This window comes from Fukomys damarensis, unplaced genomic scaffold (assembly GCF_012274545.1).
Source record: "Fukomys damarensis isolate Sample0158 unplaced genomic scaffold, DMR_v1.0_HiC HiC_scaffold_23, whole genome shotgun sequence".
Lineage (NCBI taxonomy): Eukaryota > Metazoa > Chordata > Mammalia > Rodentia > Bathyergidae > Fukomys > Fukomys damarensis.
In genome coordinates, this window is record NW_022900935.1 from 50,071,948 (window position 1) to 50,087,513 (window position 15,566).

General features: G+C 45.9%; 1 protein-coding gene, 1 long non-coding RNA gene and 2 other non-coding genes across 8 annotated transcripts in view; 3 read left to right on the forward strand and 1 right to left on the reverse strand.

Annotated features, from left to right (window-relative positions):
• Positions 1-9,161, forward strand: part of LOC104857073 — a 16,921-nt gene extending 7,760 nt beyond the window's left edge. For 3 of the 4 annotated variants that reach the window (XR_778773.1, XR_778776.2, XR_778774.2), the window contains exons 2-4: positions 7,759-7,860; positions 8,732-8,859; positions 9,066-9,161. This is a non-coding gene — a long non-coding RNA (uncharacterized LOC104857073). The remainder of the gene's footprint in view (positions 1-7,758; positions 7,861-8,731; positions 8,860-9,065) is intronic. The other variant, XR_778775.2, reaches the window with a different exon arrangement.
• On the forward strand, positions 8,930-8,997 carry LOC117287421. The gene has a single exon (XR_004518737.1). It is a non-coding gene; the product is annotated as a small nucleolar RNA SNORD104 (small nucleolar RNA).
• A 23-nt stretch (positions 9,162-9,184) lies between the features above and the next one.
• LOC117287432 lies at positions 9,185-9,314 on the forward strand. The gene has a single exon (XR_004518746.1). It is a non-coding gene; the product is annotated as a small nucleolar RNA SNORA76 (small nucleolar RNA).
• A 1,075-nt stretch (positions 9,315-10,389) lies between these two features.
• The window catches only part of Tex2 (testis expressed 2), a 51,317-nt gene continuing 46,140 nt past the window's right edge, over positions 10,390-15,566 (reverse strand). For both annotated transcript variants that reach the window (XM_010616764.3, XM_010616762.3), the window contains exons 9-11: positions 15,188-15,397; positions 13,540-13,660; positions 10,390-12,012 (exon numbers count right to left, since the gene is read on the reverse strand). In XM_010616764.3, the coding sequence (XP_010615066.1) occupies positions 11,890-12,012; positions 13,540-13,660; positions 15,188-15,397 (454 nt within the window). In that variant the 3' untranslated portion in view covers positions 10,390-11,889. The remainder of the gene's footprint in view (positions 12,013-13,539; positions 13,661-15,187; positions 15,398-15,566) is intronic.

A 15,566-nucleotide genomic window follows, 5' to 3' on the forward strand; every position in this document is an offset into this window, starting at 1 on the left:
AGGCAGGATCTCACTATGCAGTTGAGACTGACCTGGAACTCACTATGTAGCCCAGGCTGGTCTCGAACTCACAGCGATCCTACTGCCTCAGCCTCCCGAGTGCTGGGATTATAGGCATGCACCACCATGCCCAGCTGTGTAGAACATATTTGACTAGTGCAGTGATTCAAAAAAGATGAAAAGTGAGGATTTCAACAGCAGTTCATTAAAAGTTTACTGAACTGTTCAAGGCGCTGTTCCTGATACCAAGAACACAGAAGTAAGCCAGGGAACAGGACTTGGGTCAGCCTTGCAGGAAGGGCAGATATGCTGGGTGGTGTGAACATCCGTGTAGGCTGGGTCAGTCCTTAGTGTGACAGCCGCTTTCTGTACAAGATCTGGAACAATCCTTCCCCTCCTAGTTGCAGATACGGCCCATCACAAGGTAGAGCTTATTCTCCCTCCTTCTGAGTCTCGACTGGCCTTGTGACTGTTTGATCAGAAGTGATATTCTGGGACTTACCAGCTCAAGTCTCAAGAGACTGAACAGCTTCCTCTCCCGTCCTGTTAGCATGCTCTGTCTGGAGGGGCTCCCTCTGGAAAAGCAACCCTCACCCTACCCCACCCCCATAACAGAAGCCCAAGCCACACACCACACACAGGGCAGCTAGAAGAGAATAGCGTTGCTCCCCTCAACAGCTCCAGCTGAGGGATGTCTCTGGGATGCTCGAGCTCAAACAACCCCCAGGTGTCCTTAGCTGACACCATGTGCAGCAGAAAAAGCCCCTCAAGGCTGAGCCCAGTTAACACAGAATAATAATAATAAAATGGTTCTTGTCCTCATTTGTTATGGGGTGATGGGTAACTAAAACAGCTACCCATGGGGCTGCCTTTATTTGGCTCATGGGTAGGGTTGTACCCAATCTGACTGCACTTAGAGCCAAAAAAAAGACTCATTTCCTTTCTGAGGACAAAGCCAGGAGGTATGAGGCTCAAGGGCTGCCTCCATCCTTTAAAGAAAGGCAACTCAGGGGCTGGGGGTTTAGCTCTGTGGTTCTGCACCTGCCTCACAAGCACAAGGCCCAGAGTTTGATTTCTGGTACAAAAAAGAAAAAAGAAAAAGAAAAAGTAAGAAAGGCATGATTATGTACACTTGTAATTGCAGCATTAGGCTGAGGCAGGAAAATCACAAATTTGAGCCCAAACTGGGCAATTTAGCAAGACCCTGACTCAAAAAAAAAAAATTCTGGAGATGTAGCTCAGTGCAAAAGCCCAGGGTTCAATCTCTAGTACACAGGCAGAGGGACAGAAACACACACACACACACACACACACACACGTGTGTGTGTGTGTGTGTGTGTGTGTGCAAAAAAAGGCAATTCAAAAGAAAAAGAGCCAGGCATGGTGGTGAACTCAGGAGGCTGAGGCAGGAGGATCGCTGCAAGTTCAAGGCCAGCCTGGGCTACACAGTGAGTTTAGGGCCAGCCTGAACTTCATAAGTAAGACCCTGTCTCCAAAAGTGAAAAAACAGCAAAGAACAAGTGATGAGATGCTCTATGCTTATCTGAGGCAGGAGGGAAGGCTAGATAAAGACCAGTACATTGAGGTGGAGAAGTAGGAAATGAAGGGAAACCACAGGAAGGTTCTCATTCTTGGTCGTGAGCTTTTGCGCAACACCTGCCCCACCCACACGCGTGGACAAGCCGCCACCTTGCTCTCTGAACAGCAGCTCCTGACCAAGTTGTCTGTCTTTGCCCCTCTTCCATCCCAACGTGGGGCTTTTCATTTGCCCTTGGGTCCCTTCGGACTCAACGTTCTATTGCCCCTCCTCTTAGAGCTCTGGGCTCTGGCTTCTGTAAAAACTGCCTCTCCCAGTTAGGAGTTCCCACTCTCTTCCTGATCCTGTGGCTTCCTGGGTGGTTCACCGGGTGAAGCGTCAGTTACCCTCCCTCGAGAGTGAGATGTGCAAGAGTGAATGTGGGATGAACTCAACCTCTCGACAACGAAGAATAGTTTTGACCAGGACAGAGGGCAGGCGGGCGGTGTAGCTGAGTGGTAGAACACCTACGTGGTCCTGGGTTCAATCCCAGCACTGCAAGGGTGGCGAAAAGATGCTCTTCTGGAGGCGGCATGTTACAATGATCAAAGGCATAATTTTGAACTCAAACAGTTATGAGTTCAAATTCTGGCCCTAGTCAGGATGTATCACTTGTGGAAATGTAAATAAATTAATCTCCAGCCCTAGCTCTCTGATTGCTCTGAGAATTACACCTACAAAAAAGGACCAACGTTACCTTTCAGGACGCGCTTGACAGAAAGTATGCAAAATGTCTTCCGTGGGGCAGGCACCCTATAAATACCAGTTCTCAATGGGACGGCTCCACTGTGCCAGGTCCTATCAGGGAGCTTGGATGTGACCACATTGTGTGCAGTGCATCCCTTTGCTCTTAGAAAACCCACTTCTAGCAAGATCCACAGGGCCCTGGGGGCACGGAGCCCCCCTGCCGCACCCTCCCTTGTTCTCCAAGCTCCAGCCTTACTCAGCTGTTTTCAGTTCCCAAAAAGGCTTCTCCCCCAGTCTCCCCTCCAGGGCTTCCCACGTTTAGAATAGGCAAGGCGCCAGGGATTTAGCTCAGTGGTGCTGCCACCTGCCTTGCCAGCACAAGGTCCCGAGTTTGACCCCCGGTACCAAAAAAAAAAGAGAGAGAGAGAGAGAGAATAGGCAAAGTCTGTACCCTCCAAGGCTGCAGTACGTTCATCAGGAACGTGTGTACAGATATGTGATGGTTGCAAAGAATAAGTAGGGGAATGAAAAACAGATTAAGTACCTTTCCGCTGCATTGTCAAACATTGCTGCCTTGTTCTTGATTTTGAAGAATAGAAAATGTACCTTTAAAAATGTGGGTTATGAGCTGGGCGTGGTGGCGCGCGCCTGTAATCCCAGCACTCGGGAGGCTGAGGCAGGAGGATGCTGTGAGTTCGAGACCAGCCTGGGCTGCATAGTGAGTTCCAGGTCAGTCTCAACTGCATAGTGAGACCCTGTCTCAACCCTCCCCAAAAAAGCAAAACCAAACCCCCCAAACTGTGGGTTATTTTCTTTCTTCTTTCCCCTCCCTCCCTCTCCCTCTCTGCATTCTCTCCCCCCACCCTTTCTTTTTCTTTCCTCCCATATCGAAGATTGAACTCAGGACCTTGCACCTGCCAGGTGCCACTGAGTCACGTCCTCGGCCCCGTGGGTTATTTTCTTATCACCCATTTCACTTCTTTCCTTTCCTAAGAGCCCCGACTGCCACTTGGACACTCCTGTTGTTTGTATGTGATTAACCCCACTTCCCAGCTCCTGGAAGGCTCCAGAATAAATCAACCAGTCAGTATTTTCTACCTGCCTTCTCGTAGGAGGCTGGAGGAGTGAACCCGTGATTCCCTTCAGCGGTAAAGCACCTGCTGGGTGAGGAGGAGGAGGAGCTCGCCGCCTGGATGGCTGGGCGTGGCCTCGAGCCGAGCCTAGCCGAGCCTGCCTTCTCCTGTTTATGGGCGGGGAGGCGGTTGTTTTTTGAGACAGGGTCTTGGCCTTGTGGTTCAGGCTGGCCTTGAACGCTCAGCAGTGTTCCAGCAGATGCCCCTCAAGTGCTGGAGGCGATAGGCCTGTGCCTCTGCACCCCGCATCCTTCTAAATTGAGTGAGCTGTAGGTTACTTTTACAATTTAAACCAATGTGAGATGAGTTTTCTGTTCCTCATAATAAAAAGCACTGTGAGCCGGGGATTTAGCTCAGTGAATGCTTCTGCTGCCTGCCTTGCAAGCACCACGTTCAGACTTCTATCCCTGGTACCAAAAAACAAAAACAAATAAAAAGCATTCTACAATGGTATAAATATTTACGGTATTTAACAACTCTAAGGAGAACCTCAGATTTTAAAAAGGTTGCTTGCTTGCAAATCTTTAATAAGATGAAACAAAACTTAGTAAATTGCAAAAAGCAAAGGAAATTTTCCAAATAAAAGGCAGCTACTAAAAAAAAAAAAAGAAATAAAAACATGTCCATATAAAAATAAGTACATAAATGTTCATAGTAGCATTATGCCAAAAAGTGAAGTGAGGTAGGATGGAAGAAATAAAACTAAAAAAAAAAAAAGAAAGAAAGAAAGAAAGAAAAGAAAAGAAAAATAAAACAACTAGCTGGGCATGGTGGTGCATGCCTATAATCCCAGCACTTGGGAGGCTGAGGCAGGAGGATCACTGTGAGTTCGAGACCAGCCTGGGGTACATAGTGAGTTCCAGGTTAGTGAGATTCTGTCTCAAACCACCCCCACAAAAAAAAAAAAAAAAGAAAAAAAAAACTAGGTAGAAAGTAGATAAGGAAATGGAGATTTTTAAAAATTGTACATTTGTGAAGAATTGCAGTTTCAGAATACAAGCCCAGTTTATTTACTTTCTCTCTCTTTACCCAAAATAGTAAACCTAGGCAACTCTCAGCTACAAACCAGCCTGTCCATTCCTTTTCTACTTTAAAATGATCCTGTTTCACCCATGAAACTACCCTTTTGGGATTTCCCATATTTATAGAGCATTATCTCCTCATGGGTGGGCCATCCTCTCCTACTCACTACACAAGACTAAGATTACAGATTATAGTACTCCACAGGCTCCCACCACCCAAAACACAAAAGATCCCCAGTTCCCAACTGTATTGTGGCTCATTTCTCTGAGCTCTCGAGTGCATCCCATATCTCTGTCAATAATGAACCTTCTTGTGTCTCTTTTGCTGACACATCCTGAAAATTCTTTTTCCACGAAGGGAGTCAGAGAACCTGAAAACTTATTTTAAAAGAGTGGGTTAAATTCCTTATTTCAGCCTCCACAACCCTCAGACCCAGCTCAGTGGCAGAAGCAACCCAGATGTCTATGAAATGATGGCTAAAGAAAACGTGGTTTATCCACTTCGTGGAATATTCTTTGGCAGTTAAAAAGGAATGAAGTTGTTATACGTTGGGACAGGAAGGAACTTTGAAAACATTATGCTAAGTGAAAGGAGTCAGTCTTTTTCTTTTTTCTGGTACTGGGGATCTAACTCAGGACCTTGATCTTGTGAGGCACGAGCTAAATCCCTGGCACAAAAGGTCTTAAAGGTCTTAACCACATTTTGTACCATCTAAATTATATACAACATCCAAATCTATAGAGATAAAAAATTTTAAAAATGGGCCCGGGATTTAGCTCAATGGTTCCACTGCCTGCCTCACAAGCGCAAGGACCCAAGTTAGATCCCCGGTGTACCGAAAATTTTTTTTTCAATAAAATTAATTAATTAATGGTTGTTTAGGGCAAGGGGAGGGCATAGAGAGACCGTAGTAGTGATGATAAGGGGGATAAGTTTCTCTTTGGGCTAATGAAAATAATGAGTGTGGTGATGGTGCATCCTCCCTTGTTAATATTCCAAAGCCACTAAATTGTATACTCAAAGTACATACATTGTGAATTATTTTCTGGGCCAGGCATGGTGGTACACACCTGTAATTCCCACACTGGGGAGGCTGAGGTAGGAGGATTGCTGTCAGGTCAAGGCCAGCCTGAACTACATAGAGAGACCCTGTCTCAATGAGTGTGGTGATGGTGCATCCTCCCTTGTTAATATTCCAAAGCCACTAAATTGTATACTCAAAGTACATACATTGTGAATTATTTTCTGGGCCAGGCATGGTGGTACACACCTGTAATTCCCACACTGGGGAGGCTGAGGTAGGAGGATTGCTGTCAGGTCAAGGCCAGCCTGAACTACATAGAGAGACCCTGTCTCTCTAATTTTTTGGTACTGGGGATCGAACTCGGGACCTTGTGCTTGCCAGGCAGGTGGTGGCACTACTGAGGTAAATCCCTGGCTACTTACTTATTTTTTTTGAACTCAGGAACTTGCACTGACCAGACAGGCGTGGTGCCACTGAGCTACATCCCTGGCAGAATATTGGTTTCTAAACCTAAATTCCATAAACAAGTGAAATGAAAAACAAATTGTGGCTGTAGAGGCTGCTGTGAGATGTGTCAAAGCCCAGGTGTCTGAGGGTACCTGAGGACACAATCCCGTTGTTTAGGGCAGGCACACCATGGGGCTTAGTTATATAATAATGAATCAGCAGAGATGGTCATGCATGTGCCACATGGACTGCAAGTTTGTTTGTTTGGGGTTTTTTTTTGTTTGTTTGTTTTTTGAGACAGGGTCTCACTATGTAGTTGAGACTGACCTGGAACTCACTATGTAGCCCAGGCTGGTCTCGAACTCACAGCGATGCTCCTGCCTCAGCCTCCCGAGTGTTGGGATTACAGGCGTGCACCACCACGCCTGGCTTGGACTGCAAGGTATTGCAGAATATTTTGTCTTAGCTAACCTGATAAAGAACCACTATAAAGGGCCAGGGATTTCGCTTAGTGGTGCTGTCGCCTGCCTCGCAAGCTCAAGGTCTTGAGTTTGATTCCCAGTAAAAAAACAAAAAACTATACTATACTAGAAATTCTGTGCTGGAAATTAAAGTTTGGTTCCTGCATTACGAAGTCTGCTCTCCAAGTGTTCTTTTCTTGCCTGACCTGGCCTCCCTTCAGCTCACTGCCTATACAGGGGCATATTTGTAAAATGAACTGCTACTATGTACCAACATAAAGGAGTGAATTACCATCATAATAATCTAAAGGACAGAAATTCTGTCCTGCCTGAGGAAGCATGGCTTCAGTGTCTTTTCAAAAGAAAACAGAACTGGGGCCAGGGGTTTAGCTCAGTGGCACTGTGCCTGCCTCATAAGCACGAGGTAAAGCTGTGTGTGTGTGTGTGTGTGTGTGTGTGCGTGTGCGTGCGCGCACGCGCACCTCAGTGCAAAGGTTCTGGGTTGAATCCCAAGCACTGAAGAAGAATTTATACAGCAAAAGTTTGGGTGGACAGTTCTGAGGTTTGTTTTGGTATCCAGGATCAAACTTAGGACCTTGTGCTTGCAAGGCAAGCGGCGGGACCACTGAGCTAAATCTCCGGCTTCGCATCTATGAGTTTGCTAAAGGCATAAAGTCACGTAACTACCACCACAGTCAAAATGCAGAACAGCTACACGACCCTCAAAAACGCCTCATGCTGTCCATTGGTGGAATGCTCCCTGTAACCCTTGTCCCTGGAAGCCCTGTCCTTTGATTTAGTCCCCATTCCTACAGTTTAGTCTTTCAGGTTGTCATATAAATGGAATCACATGTTCTTCTGAGTCTGGCTCTTTTTAATTCAGCAAAAATGCCTCCGAGAACCTTCCAAACATGTCATCTCCCCATGGTTGACTGTACTTTTATTGACAAGTAGCACTCAGCTGTATGTATGACCAGATGGGGTGCCAAGAAGTCTCCCTAAAGAGAAGACGTGGGCCTCGACATGCCGTGGGTGGGTTTGTGACTCTCCTCTAGGAAAAGAATTTCAGGAGGCATCATTGTGAGGCACAGGCAGATTTATCAGGTAGAACCAACAAAGCACATGCTCAGAAGCAGGGCAGATACCTTAGGGTGACACATGTTGTGGTCCGGAGTTGGGGGTATTAATGTGATCTTTGAGTATCCTTAAGACAGCTGTATTAGGCTTCTCTAGAGGAATAGAATCAATATAGAATAGATGTATAATTTACGAGGGATTTATTAGATAACCTTACAGGATCAGACGTGGAAGAGGTCCACAGTGAGGATCCCGTAAATGCTCAGGAACAATCTACATGATTTTTTTTTTTTGTATCAGAAATTGAACTCGGGACTTCTCATTTATCAGGCAGGCGCAGTGCCACTGAGCCAAATCCTGGGCCCAAGGAACAAGCGGTATCAAGGATGCAGTGAATTTCTCTTGCGTACCCAGGGACTGCTGGGTCACATGGTAAATGAATGTTTAACTTTATAAGAAATGGTCCAACTGCTTGAGCCAGGGATAGTTGTGCATGCCTGAAATCCCAGAACTCTGGAGGCTGAGGCAGGAGGATTGCCTGGGCCAGCCTGGGCTACAGAGTGTTCAAATGTAATTACAACACAACCAAGGCTATGAATATTTTATGTCATATCTGTACATGATACTGAGAACATCTTCATGTTAAGAATCTGTGGAATATTTGTAAAAATTGATTACATGTTTAGGTCACAATGAAAACTTCAATACATTTCCCAAAGTACCCACTGTACCACGATGTGAAAAATGTTGAAATAACAAGGTTTTTTTTCTTGGTAGGGGCATTGAACTCTGGTCCTTGTGCTTGGGCGTCAGGGGGCAGCACCACTGAGCCACATCCCCAACCCTGAAATAATGAGTTTAAACAACAGTAAAAATACACAATCTTCTGAAAGACACTAAACACTCGTCAAAATAATCACATTTTTGCTTTGGATCCAGGAAGAATTTCTAAAATTTAAAAACCATGAGGCCGGGTGTGGTGGCGCACACCTGTAATCCCAGCACTCGGGAGGCTGAGACAGGAGGATTGATGTGAGTTCGAGACCAGCCTGGTGGGCTACACATGGTGAGTTCCAGGTCAGTCTCAACTACATAGTGAGACCCTGTCTCAAAAAAAACAAAAACAAAAAACAAAAAAAAAAAGGAAGAACTCAGTGGCGCCGCACCTGCCTGACAAGTGCAAGGTCCTGAGTTCGATCCCTAGTACCGCAAAACAAATAAACTCTATGGTCCGTGTGTGACCACTCTATACCTTGGAGGATTCAGCGAGCACCGCCAATCATTAGATGATTTTTTTTAACAGCATGTGATCAGTAGTTTGGCTTACTATTGGTCGATAGCGATAAAGCCCGCCCTACTACTTCCGTTATGCTCCTTTAAGTACAATCTCCACGGGCCACCTGCCTTTTCGGCGACCGCGGTACGGGATCGGTGAGTGGCGTCTCCTTGCGGGTTTGTGCAGTTGGTCTGGCCCGGGAGTGGGCCTTGGTGCAGTTGGCTGGCTGTGATGATACAAATGAAAGCACGCGTTAGACTGCTGACGAGGGTGATGCGAACTGGGATCTGAGCCGGTTGCAGAGGGGCGGCAGGGAGCAGACGGAGAGGCCCACGCTCACGTACCTCTGTTGATCTTGCAGACCCAGCCCTGCCGAGGATGTCGGATCGCATCGTCTCGTGTGTTTCAGCGCCTTCTCCCCACCCCAAAGCCCCCCAATAAAATGATTTGGCCCCCAGCTTGGTGTCTGTGGTCGGTGACGCGCTGCCTTTGGGCCCCCGCCGTCTGTCCGTGGCCCCGGGGGCCAAGCTGCGGCGCCAGAGCACGCGCTCGCGCATAACTGGGGTCGCCTGCTCCTCGCGGGCGGCCCTTTTAACCACGAGCAACACGGCTGCGGCCGCTGGAGGAGCCTTATTCCCTACGAGGCAGAAACGGGTGCAGCAGGCTCCGCCGCGCCACGAGTGCCTTTCCGTGTACAGTGCATTGTCCCTCCCGAAATCGCGTGCTAAGTCCGGAGCTGCCGCGTTGGTGAGATGACTGGAGTGGCGGGCAGGGGAGGCAAGACCACCATGGGATCTGACAGAAACTGGCTCGGGGCTGGAGCCGCATGTGTTCCCCAACAGGTTAAGATGTAGTCCCAACCTACGGGCAGAACTACGGGTGAAATTTTAAATTCCACGGTCGTGTTGAGTGGCGAGGGTGCAAGTGAGGGAGACCAATTCTTGGTGCTTAGGTATTGAGCCCCAAGGTTGACAAGCAGATAAGGGTGTGGGTTCCAGCTCAGTAGCGCAACCAAAAAATCCAGGGTTTTTTTTGTTTTGTTTGGTACCGGGGATCGAACTCTGGTCCTTGCTGCTTCCAAAGCAGGCGGTGGAACCACTGAGCTAAACCCCAGCGCCAGAACTCCGTTCTCTTTAAGTGCAGGCTAAGGGAAATGGCACCTACCTCGAGGTATGGAGTCTGCCTTGCATCCTTAAGTTAACGGGAGGCCTTTTTAGCTTTAGACAAGTATGAGTCAACCTAATGACAAAGGCCCCTCTAACCTTTCCAGAAATCAACATGATGCTGACCTGTTTTCTGTTTTTTTTCTTTGGTACCGGGTATTGGACTCCGGACCTTGCGCTCGAGTGGCAGGCAGCGGAACTGAACTAGATCCCTGGCCCTCATTTTTCCATTTTTTCTAGTGTGTGAGACTGGGTCTCACCATGAACTCTGATCCTCCTGCTGGGATTACAGGTGTGCATCACCACACCCAGCCACTGTACTGTTGCCTTCTGACGTCTATCTCTGGGGGGTGGGGGGGTACCCAACTGGAGTGGCCCAATACAAACCAACGCGGTGTTTTATTGTAATTGACCTTTTACACTTAAAAAGGACTGCTCTGTGACCGCAGATGAATGGCTGACCTGCTTAGGTGAGGGCCAAGTGCTCTGCTCACTATTCTGAGCTTACCTAATGACCTCAGAAATAACTTAAATGCTTATCTAGTATTTGACATGAAATAATTTATTTTGTGAAACAATGCAAGCGATTGTAAGTCCCCAACGTACTATTCGATTAAGTGCAATAGGGTACAATAGTAGTGCATCTAGTCCTTTGCCTTTAATTACTGCACAAAATTATAAAGACCAGTGAACAAGACATGCGGACTCCGGACAGGCAGATGAGCCTACACAATGAGAAATTAGAACAGAACACCGACTGGAATGGTCAAATGTAAGTGAAATGTTTTAATGGCGCAATTAAAGGGTTCAAATATCTTTAATATATTAATTTCTTTAAAGTCAGGCAAGGTGCTGTTTAAAAAAAATCACTTAGCTTTGTCCACAGATGGAAGGTATCAAAAGTTACCCAAGGTAATTTTGATGATTGAATGCAGCTTTAAACAAAAAATTGTATTAAGTTTACTTCTCAAAGTAAATTATACAGTTAGAGCCCCCAAACTTGTAAACTAAGTATTCTGACACAAATGCACAAAGTTAAGTTGGCAATATTAAAGGAAGGTCACATGTAATTTGAGATATGTAGTGTTTGATGGGAGGCAAACTTTAGCCTTGATTTAAAAGCAGGTAGTAGTTGAGCAGTTCAGTTTTGGCCATCAGAAAACTGCCCCCAAAACCTTCCTAAATCAGATGAACAGCGTTTCCCTCTTTGAAGCTTCCTAGAGCACACAGGAAATCTGGGTCTTTGGGCCCACCCCACCCGGACTAGGAAGACCAATCTGTCCTTGGGTGAAGTATTTGTCATTGTCACACATGCTTGTGTCTCAGGGAAACAATCAGGATTAGTTAGAAGCAAGATGATTGTACCTCGTTGTTAAAAGGCTTTGGATAGTTTGATCTCATGGCTTTGCCTAATGTTTACACAAATCCCAGTGAAAGTTGTGTGTGTTCTATGGCAGTTGCTTCCAAAATGCATAATTTAATATGAAGAAAAGTAAGTTGCTATGCCTGTCTCTTTACCACCAATGACATGGCTCACAATCCCACTCCCCACACACGTTATCACATCGACAATCTGAGCATGGAGGGCTGCAATCACGTGTACAAAGTATAGAGCGGAAAAAATGTTCCAGTGTGCACCAGCTGCCTGAGGAAAAGCTTTGGAGGAGGCCAGGGGAAGTCTTCCAGTTGTACAGCGTCGCTCTGAATGTGCTGTTTGCTGCCGTAAAAACTGGTAAACTTTAAAAAGCCACAATGTGAATTGTGTAACTTCTGGGTCCGCCATGATAATTGTTCAGTCTCCTTGGCCGATCTAAGCTTTGCAGCAGGCAGTCCAGACACCTGTCACCGGATGCAGGAAATGACACCTCACAGTGGAATGGGCACCAGCAGGCAGAGGGCAGAAGCATTCTGAAGAGACGGTACAGCGGCACAAGTAAAGGCTAGTGCCACAGCACAGACGGTGGCCAGGAACCCCATACATTGAGCTGGGTCTCATAATGCAGGGCACACCCATCTTCACCATTACAGTGGATCAGTGGCCTCCACAGGTGGGTCTTTCAGGAGACAGGAAGTAGAGCGAGGGTCCATGGCCGAGTGCATTATAGGGATATAAACATCATCCATGTTTGGCATGACAAAAACTTTCTGCAGGGAGATATTAAAGAACAGCTTTGTCACCCTTTTTTGTTTTAATGATAATTTCAGGCTTTAGACGTTTTTTGTTTTGTTTTGTTTTTTGAGACAGGGTCTCCTTTGTAGTTCAGGCTGGCCTTGAGCTTGTGATCCTCCTGCCTCAGCCTCCCAAATGTGAGGATTACATACAGGTGTGCACCACCATACCCTAGATTTTTAAAATATCTATATATGAACAATGTATCAGCTCTGAAGCAGAAGCCTTTGATTTCCTGTACACATGTACAATTATTCCTGGGCCAGGGATTTAGCTCAGCAGTTCAGTGGCCTACCTTGCAAGCGCAAGGACCCGAGTTTGATCCCCGGCACCAAAAAAAAAAAAAAGTAAAATTATTCCTAAGTAATAAGTACTCGAGAACAGTAATTTAAGAGAACTGCCTTCAGCTGCTGACAGTATTTTCAAATTCTTATGTCCAGAACACATACTCCATGTGAATCTTAGGGAAAAAAAGTTCTTTTTGTTTTGTTTTTTGAGATAAGGTCTTGTAATGTATCTCAGGCTGGCCTTGAGCTCACTCTGTAGCCCAGGCTGGCGTCAAATTTGCAGCGATCTTCCTGAGCCTCTTGAGGCTGCAATTATAGATCTCCACCATCACACCTGGCAGGACTGCAAGACAATTTTTAAAAAGGCAAAACCTGAACACTGAGGCAGGAGGATCGCTGCGAGTTCAAGGCCAGCCTGGGCTACATAGCTGAGTTGCCTGAACTATGGCAAGACCCTGTCCCACCAAAAAACAAACTAACCACAAAACGGGCCTGGAGAATGAATTCTGGGTTAGGAAACTCCGAGACTCCACTAGAAGGTATTTAGGGAGGTCTGATTTATGTCGCAGTCCTAGGGCAGTGATGATGAACTATGGTTGATGTGCTGCAGTGGGCCGTTTGTATCACTGAAAGCTCTAGAAAGCTTCACCATCACTGTCCTAGGGTATCTGGCCCCTGGTGTACAGAAGGGTTCCCATGAATGTAGAATTAAAGGGAGCAAGAACAATACAAGGGCAGCACACAGCTTCTCTGACCACAGGCTGGGTACTATTCAGCAAACCAATCCAGATTTTATATGGCACAAAACAAAGGCCAGAGGGCCAGGGATTTACTCAATGGATCCACTGACTGCCTTGCTCAAGGTTCCAAGTTCAATCCCCAGTACCCCACCCCCCCCGAAAACAAAAACAAAACAAAGTTCAGAGAGTCCCAGCAGGCTGACTGGTATAAGGCATTATCATTTTGCTCTCTGACCCACATCTGGGTTTCCTCTAAAGACTTAGTAATATTCTGTGGGTAATTTCAAGGCTTTTAAAACTGTACCTAACATTTTATCCCTACATTTGAGCATATGTGGCTTTTCCTGGGGTGAGAATGAATGGCTTTCATTGGATTCTCAAAGAGGATCCTGACCCAAATGAAGCTCAGGACCTCCGCTCTCCCCTGAGCATTTTGTACTCGGGTGTGAAACATGAGCTAACACTACATGTTTACCTGAAACTCTTGCTCCAGTTTCTTCTCTATCCAGTCTGTCACGTGAACTAAAGTAACTTCTCTCTCTCCAAGTTTTGGCCGAGCTTTCAGCTCCACATGTGGTGGCTTCCGGAAGCCATACCTTTTAGAAGAAAAGTAATAACCACATTTAGAAGCACAGAAAGGAAGCAGACAAGCACTGATGACAAGTACTTCTCATTTACATGGGCTTTTATCATAACTTAAAAGTGTTATTCTGAAACTCTTCTCTAAAATTAATTTAGCAGAGTATGAATTTGTAAACTCCCTGTATTCCCTGGACAGTGTTAGGGCTGTGACGGATTTAGATCAGATCTAGCAAACTGGAAAAACCAGGAAGCACCACAGGAAAGGTCTACGATTTGGGCATTTTTGTTTTTCCTAAAATGGTAGTGATCTTTTTTCTATTTTGATAAAAGATATGCACATTACAAAAACCAAAACCTAAGTGCATAAACCTGAATCTGAGCCAGGTGTGGTAGTGTAGGTCTGTAATCCTAGTACTTAGGAGGATCATTGTGAGTTGGAGGCTAGCCTGGGCTACACCCAGCATATAAAGAAGTTTTTAAATTTTACCGAGAAACATTAGCAGCAGCAAGTTAAAAAACCTTCTGATAATTCCTATAAAACCTGAACACAAGGAAATTTACAGGAAATGTTGATTTCAGTCTGGTGGATCACAAAGGTATATTTCTAGTATTAGTGTAGTTTATGATAAAGTGAAGTTTCTTATCAGTAACGATCCACTTATGCGTATCTTATGTAACATGCAATGCCGATTCCTTTTTTTTTTTTCAGTGCTGGAGACAGAACGGAGGGCTTCCTACATCCTAGCCAAGTGTCTTACCACTCAGCTACATCCTTGGCTTAATGCCCGTTTAAATTTAGATTCATAGATGGAGATGTCAGGTCCATAAATAATTTATTTCAGTGATTTTTTTTTTTTTTTTGGTACTGGGGATCAAACTCCGGACCTTGCTTGCACTTGCGAGGCAGGCAGTGGCACCACTGAGCTACATCCCTGGCTATTTCGGTGATTCTTGACTCTGGCTTAATCACTACAACTCCTCCACCAACTGCTGAATTCCTAGGGGATAGGCCAGGCACATCTGTGTTTTTAGCAAGTTCCCAGGTGATTCCATGCAGCTGGAGCTGAGAACCAACTCCCTGCATAGACCTTCTACCACACACACCAAAAACATGCACGTCCTCCACACTCAACATCAAGGTCTAACTCAGGGAAGTCTCCCTGGACAGGTGATCAATCTCCATCTGTCAAGAACATTGGGAAGACTAGGCAGGTGGTGCAGGCATAACCTAGGCCAAGCAGAGACTAAGGGCACGCTGCAAATGGCAGAAGTTACTACTGGTGGAAGAGTTGTTTTGAGAGAGGAAGAAGACCAAGAATAGAAACAGCTTATCCCATAAACCTCATGCAGTTATCTTAACTTCCTGGTGTGTGAAGATGAATCCTTAAATGTGAATGAACCATTTATAGAAGAAAATACAACTGGGATTTTCAACTGTCCAGGAGAAGGCACTTTCTTTACTCTCAAGGTTAAGCACGCTGGGACTTTTATGGTCATGTAACAAGAGGAATCATTTGCTGTCCCTGAAGGCCCCTACGCACCATACGCGGTCGGTCGGAGGTGGAGGGATGTTGACCGCCAGGGTTCCTCGACATTCTTGTACTTCAACAGTTAGCAGCAGGGGTGTATTGGAGACTTCCTCAATCTTCTTTTTAATGAACTCTGTCTCTGTTGCTTTTTGGAAATATTTTGATTTGGTAATTTTATCAACAAACCTCATAATTTTACTTGTTCGATGACCTCCAACATACCTTCAGGTGGGGAACATGAAGAGGTGTTAGTATAAACTTAGTTCTTTCACAGACAAAACCCTTGTGGCTCTGTTTCCCTTCCTTTACAGCCCTTTCAACTGCTGCATTGGCATGGATCACCTAATTCTGTGTTGGGGGGCTGTCCTCGCCTTGTAGGGTTTTTAGCAAC